The following is a 7520-nucleotide window of genomic DNA, read 5'->3' as shown; positions in this document are numbered from 1 at the left end:
GGCACACACCAGAAGGGGAGGAATCCAATAGCTTTTAAGCCAACTAAAAACAACAACGAGGCTATACCAGACTCTTCCGCTACCCAAATAGCCCAGGATAGCAACACTATGGCCAGTATACCTAAGGTGACTGATCCCGACACAAGACTTTTCCAAGAAGATGATTCTAACTGGCAGAGGATTGGTGGGCTTATTACCTCGTCCCTGAAACCACTAATAGATCGCCTAATGCAAATTGAAAATAAGCTAGACAAACTTGAAGGAATTATGCTGTCTAGTGTGGACACTATCAAGAGCACTATAGTAAACCTTGATAGATCAAATGTTATATTGAAAGAGGGATCCGGGGATAGTGGAACCCCTTCTAGACTTATTCGCAATGAGATAGTACAACAACTAGCCCCAAGTGCTGTAGGCGATGTAGGGGTTGAGGTGAATAATGGCGGTACTCGGGAACGGGATCATGAGGGAAGGTCTTTGGGGGCTCCAAATACGCAAAGAAAGGCTATGTCTGGCCAGCGAACCAACAATGGGGTGGTGGCAAAGATTAATTAGCCCCACTTGGATCTTCCCCCAGATTATGCGCCATATGTGGTAATATTGACGGGGGCCCCAGAACTGGAACTGGGAAAGCAGGAAACACATGATCAGCTTAAATGTAAAACGATCCGTTGGCTAAACGCTAACAAGCCCCTTCCGGGTGAAGTTTGCAGTCAGATATTGTGTGTCAGGAGAGTGAGCTGGGTGGGGGATCAACCAAAGAACACAGTGGGGGATTGCATTGTTGTCAATTTTAGGGACCCGAGAGCAGTAAGTCACATATGTGCATGGCCGTTGAGACCCACAGGTACAACTATTAGGGCCTACAACCATAGTCATTTTTACTGCCCTCTAAACCAATTGTCTAACTTTGACCATCAAGAAGGGAATAGGGTCGGTTGCAACGGTTTGCAATATATGGTCCCACTTAGTAATAGAATGAGTGTTTAGATCTGGTGGACTGACTAACCCCCGCACCAATCAAGAGCCATGTTACGCCAATTCTATCACCAATATCTAGTGGGGTCCTGGGAAGGGGGATATTGCCTCGAATTGTGCCAAAGGTAAACGAGGGGCTGGCCTTGGATGACTTAACACTGTGCCCCTTAACGGCTGATGTGAGGGAGAATTCCACCAGAACTAATGTCCCAAGTTGTGAAGACCTTGTGCTTGACCAGGGACCTAGGGGACACGGTGAAACTGTTATTCAAGGTCCGACCGAGATACCTGAGATAAGCCCCCAATGGGAGAAAAGCCTAGACGTTGGTGTTCTTAGAATCCTATCATGGAATCTTGCAGGTCTGGTGTCCAAAATGGACCAACCGGACTGGGGGGCTTTCATTGATGGACATTAGATCTGCTAATTCCAGGAAACGTGGGCAATTGATTCCCAGTATAGAACAGGATATGTGGCACATTGCGAAGCAGCTTTAAAGGGGCCCATGGGTAAACCATCGGGAGGACTTTGCATATGGGTAAACACGCACTCCCCTGATATTACGTGTATTCTCCTGATACACAACAAGCTCCCTAAACTAGCTGTTGTCAATGTCTACTCGAGGCCAGTACAATACGGGGACACCTCCCTAACTATAGATTCCCTGACAGACTTTCTGAGCTCAATTGAGGGTGGTACCCACCTCATTATTGGGGGGGACTTTAATTGTCACTATGAGCCACTCAATGGGATGACACAGTCCATAAGTTCCGATGAGGATTTAGTATGGTCAATCCCCCCTCCTAACAGTTACCCCACTAGGGGGTGGTCACCTCTTGTTTTACAATTACCAACTTTTACTCTGACCTACTCACTAAGAGCATGCAATGGGAGGTTTAATGGAGATAATCCGGGAAATCCCACTTTTAGGTCAGGTGACGTAGCAACTATAATTGATTATTTAATGCTTAGTGTCGAACTCTGGGACCATGTCACTGACTTTAGAGTCAATGCGCGCCCTGAAAGTGCTCATAATCCACTGATTATGAATCTGGATTACCAGTTGGTGGGAATGGCCACTATTCAAGAGACTGCGCTTTATAATAATTTAGAAGTGCTACATGGTGGTAGGCGCATAAGGTGGGCAAAAATAAACCAGTCACCGGATATTTTGCCTAAGCTCTATACTAGTGTTATTCCCCTATTGGAAAAGGTTAGTGCCCTGACTGACAACAGATCAAATACGGCCCCTTTAACCAACTTTGGGGAAATACATACGGATATGCTACAGATTTTAGCTGAGTTTTTCTTTACTAATGACAGTTCGCAAAAACGAAAATCCAGGACTAAGAAAGAATCCTGGTATAGTATGGATTGCAGGGTAGCCAAAAAGGCATTGCTCTGTGCACTCAAGGGGAGTGACAGGGTCCGCATCAGGGATGCTAGGGCTGATTTTAGAAGAATAATTAAAAAAGCTAAATTGGACTGGGAGGATGATAGATGGCAGGCCATTAAGACTGCCCTAGAACTTAAGGATGCCAGATCATTTTGGAACCTGGTTCACACCGGGAAATCAGAGAGAAGGACAGATATCGACCCTAATATTGACGAACAATCATGGTTTCTATATTTAAAAAAATTGTATTCTGGATCGTCTCCTCCTCCGCCAGATAGTAATTCACCCCATTGTGATTTTAACTTTGAACTAACACAGGAAACACCCCCGTTCACAAGTGCCAAGGTCCTATTAGCCTTAGCAAACTGACTACCTAATAAGGCCCCTGGCTGGATAGGATCCCTGGGGATCTGTTTAAAAATGAACAGTTAGTATGGGCACCGTATCTTTTATTGCTGTTTAATGAGATACTCTTTGGCCTTTCATTACCCTCAACATGGACAGGGGCAGAAATTGTGCCCATTTTCAAAAAAAGGTCGCCGATTGAGCCTGCGAATTACAGACCAATCAGTCTCATCGATGTCACACAGAAAATGTATGGAAGGATATTATTAGGCAGACTACAGGATTGGATTGAGGACCGAGATATATTAACTCCATTACAAGCAGGATTCAGATCTAAAATTTCGACCACAGGCCAATTATTCGGGCTCTAGTTAATTTACTCGAAGCATGTAGTTTTAGAAGGGGGGAGCTTGTATCTTACATTTGTAGACTTGAAGTCGGCATTCGACATGGTGGGCCGTGACCAGTTATGGAAGATCTTACTGGACATGGGAGTTCTGCCATATCTTTGTTTTCAATTTAAACGCCTTCATGAAAACACCTATGCCATGGTAAGATACTGGAAGAACGGTTCTCTAACAGCGCCCTTCCCAGTGGGAAAGGGTGTCAGACAAGGCTGCGTACTGGCCTGACACTCTTTTCCATTTTCTAAATGGTTTGATAGATGACCTGCTTCTCGCAAAAGATCTAGATGCTCCAAGAATCGCGTCATCTAAATTTCCTGCTCTAATGTTTGCAGACGACACCCTGCTCCTCTCTAAGTCACAAATGGGGATGCAGAGGGTGTTGAATGAATTTGTCCATTTCTGCAAGAAGCGAAAATTGGTGGTCAATATTAACAAAACAAAATATATGGTCTTTAATGCCACTACCACTAACTGCCCACATCCTCTGATGGATCTTAGACCGCTAGAGCAAGTTAAAACATTTGACTACTTGGGTCTGTCACTAAATGACAAGATGGGATGGAGCACCCAAATTGCTAAGGCAAATTTGAAATTAACACAAGCTGTAGGAGGGTTAATGAAAGTCCATAAGTCCTGTACGACAAAGACCTTAAGCCAAAGTCCAAGCTAGGGCGGCTCCAACTTATGGGGCAGAACTCTGGTGTCACTGCTCGCCCAAATGCCTTCAACTCACAGAAAAAAATGAGCTTATAAGGAATATTCTAGCTTTACCAATAAGTACCCCCCTGGTCCCGCTACGAATGGACCTGGGAATTCTCCCAATTGAAGACTTTATTTCGGCTAGGCCCTGCTATATTGGCGGCAGCTGTGTAGCACACCTGAATTAAGGCATTACAGGGATGAATTGAAAGCGGTACTATCATTGCTAGGGGCTGTAGGTCGCATACCCTGGTTGTCGTTTATTAAGGATTCCTTCCGCGCTATACGCATGGAGGACCTATGGGCCTCTCCCGAGGAAGCATGTCAAGCTATTTCTAAAAGCCAACTATCTAAGACTGTGAGTGCTTATAAGCTTACAAGAGTAATACAGGGAGTAGCTATAACAAGTGTTTCTGGATTTTAAATCAGTTTATCAATTTGAATCGATTTTAGATCAGATCCAGCCAACGCTAGCAAGGAGGCTATACTTGCAATTCAGATATGGAATCCTCCCGCTCTATGCAGTAACTGATAGTGGGCTGGACACTCAAAGTCCTTATGCCCAGGCTGCATGGTGGAGGAGTAAAATCTGACCCATGTAATGTTCTTCTGCCCTGCGTACAAAACATCTAGGGCAAAGTGGATCATCCAATTGTGTAAAAACATGGGCATTAGAAATTATCAAGATCGTTTTAGGATTTTGAAATCTGACACTACGCTAGTATATGCTGTGGTTTGTTCAAAAATTTTCTTTGCAATGTGGCTCAAACGTATGTTTTTGGTAAAGGAAGCCATCTAGTTATTAGTGATTTTCTTTTTCTGGATACCTTCCTCTGTACTATGTGGGATGTTTTGCTCTTTTAGGTCTCCTTTTAACCTTTTAACTTTAATTATGTTTTTATAGTCTTAATTTTATGGTTGGTTATCTGCTCTACTACTGCGACGTTGCACAATGTATGATTTTGTTGGACTGAAAATTGCAATTCATAATGTTGCTATTGATCATGTTTTAATGTATTAGAAAATATAAATTCTGTGCTTTTTTGGCTGAAATTGCCGTAATAAAGCTTAATGAATGATGACTTGTCCTTAGCCAACTCAAAATGATCATCAACTGACTGATCTCAGTTGCAAAATTCCAACGCTCTGACACAAACACAAACGCACATACTGAACCTGAAGTACAGATTGAACAAGATACATGGTTAACTGTTGGGGATCCCACATACACATTGGGGGGCCCAGATCCATAACAGTGTGTGACATAGCTACAAGTCATAGAACATTCCAAAAACCACAAGTGCATGAATAATACATGTAGTGTTTCCTACTACTTTAAAACTGCTGATTGAATGGGAAATTATCTTGCCTGTGTTATCAAAGCATTAGGATGTTCAGGATCAGGTGAGTCATATGATAATAACTGTGCACAATGGAATGATTTGTCAGCTATATATAACACATTTCCACCATTCAGCTGTAGGTTTAGTAAATGATCCAAAGCAAACAAGCATACATACAATCGTCAGCATCTTCATTTATTTTTCATAGCTAACTTTGATTTTGCAATTAAATAGTCTCGAGTGTTCCTCTCTGGCCTCCAAAATATTATGAATATTTTTGGGGCAAATATGCAAAAGAGAAGTCCGGCACTAGAGGACAAAATAGCAAATATCTCAACAGCAACCAGATACTTTCCCTTTGTGCTCAAATATGCTGGAATGAATGATAACCAAACACTGACGAACACGAGCATGCTGAATGTGATGAACTTGGTCTCATTGAAGCTGTCAGGCAAGTTCCTAGCCAGGAAGGAGATCAAGAAACTCATACTGGCCAATATTCCCATGAAGGCCAACATGCTATAGAACCATACGATGGAGCCCTCATTGCATCCAATAATTATCTCTCTCATGGCAGGGCTAGTGGTGTGTTCTGGGAAAGAAGGAGATGTTGTCAACCATGCAACTCCAATGGTAATTTGAATTAATGTGCAGCTCAGAACGATGGTGTAGGCTAACCTTTTCCCTAAGAACTTCTTGAGGTTGCTACCAGGCTTTGTAGCTTTGAAGACCATCACAACAGTGACAGTTTTGGCAAGCACACAAGAAACACACATGGAAAAGACGATCCCAAAGACAATTTGCCTCAACATGCAGGTTTCTTTCTTCGGATGGCCGATGAAAATCATGGCACTAAGAAAGCACAACATGAGTGACACCAGTAGGAGATAACTTATGCCACGATTGTTCGCTCTCACCACTGGAGTGTCTCTGTACCAAATGAAGACTCCAAGGACATAGAAAGTATTGCAGAAGAACAAAATACACATAAAGGCTAATGTTAAACCCAGAGGCTCCTCATAGGACAGGAAGACAATAGATTTTGGTATGCATCGATCTCCTAAAACACTAGACCAGTGATCATCAGGGCACTTCATGCAGTCTGCAGAATCTGGAAAAGAGATTGAAACCTAAAGTCATGCAAGCATCAATACATGGAAAACTATCAGTGTAATGGATTTCAAAATAATAGGTACATTTAAAAAAGGAAAGGAAGGCATTGTGGGCAAAAAAATTTCAAATGAAGATGTATCCTTCATTGCTTGTGGCATTTATTTATAGATGTTGCTGGTAAATAAGGCTAGAGCTATATATTGGCAATTAACAAGCTAAATTCTATTGCACTAGGAACAACCAATCACTAAGGAAAGAGAGATAAAATAGTATTGTTAGGCGTAGTTTGGAAGCTTGCAGGGCATATTAGATAAATGGGTGTTCTGGGATCCATATAAGACGTACAACCTATGACTCCCAAGTGTGTCTAATTTTTTAAAAAAAGACCAGGATCAGTACGTTTGCCTGGGCCAGAATACACAGCTACCAAAATCTCAAGAATTGAAGAGTATTCAAAGAAAACACTTGATATTTCCACATTGTGACTTTGGGCCTTTCTTGTCCTCAGAGACAGGCCTCTATTAGAAGATTACACATATACGGCACCTGGTTGATTAAATTTTCAACGTAGTGTCCCAGATCAATGATTATCACCAAATTAATTCAGTGGCTACGCAGCTAAACAAAACAGTACAATTATTATCCTCTGGCTACTCTCATTAACCATCCACTTTTAACTTAAGTTTATTTTCTAATGCATTCACATTGTCCCTGTAGTTTTTAACTTCATTTGAAGTCTTAGGGGAGATTGAGTTGTCCTCACATCTTTATATTAACACAAAATTAACTTCTATCCTAACTAACCTATAAACTTTCAAAATTATAGTTTGTGTACTAGTTCACCTGCAGGCGTTTTAGAAATATTCTATTGCAGGGCTTTAATACAAAGTTTTGGGAGAATTCTATCAAAAATTAATCTTTCTCAATTTCAACTATTTCCTTCTTTTCTAGGTGCTAACTTTTTGGGTAACTTCGGGTATCCATTAGACTTTCTCTCAAAAGAAACAGATATGTGCTCTCAAATCTTAAATACTTGACTGTCCTTGAATAGGAGATTCTCTTCTAACTAAGGAGGGGCTGGCGTTCTTTGGAAAGGTTAGGAATGACCATGCAAACTGGTCCATTGCCACTTGGCTTCGGTCTTTTATACCCGATCGCACCCAAGCAACGGATGTCTTGTGTGATCTTCAAGATACAAAGGAACCAATGCTGAGGAATCTTGAGCCATTAAGGTAGTGTTT

General features: G+C 41.8%; 1 protein-coding gene across 1 annotated transcript in view; it reads right to left on the bottom strand.

Annotated features, from left to right (window-relative positions):
- Positions 1 to 5357: 5357 nt before the first annotated feature.
- Positions 5358 to 7520, bottom strand: part of LOC144769164 (extracellular calcium-sensing receptor-like) — a 156963-nt gene continuing 154800 nt past the window's right edge. The window contains exon 5 of the mRNA XM_078653178.1: positions 5358 to 6277. Within this exon, the coding sequence (XP_078509304.1) occupies positions 5358 to 6277 (920 nt within the window). The remainder of the gene's footprint in view (positions 6278 to 7520) is intronic.

The sequence above is a fragment of the Lissotriton helveticus genome, chromosome 7 (assembly GCF_964261635.1).
Source record: "Lissotriton helveticus chromosome 7, aLisHel1.1, whole genome shotgun sequence".
Lineage (NCBI taxonomy): Eukaryota > Metazoa > Chordata > Amphibia > Caudata > Salamandridae > Lissotriton > Lissotriton helveticus.
This window is presented reverse-complemented; position numbering and strand designations above follow the sequence as displayed.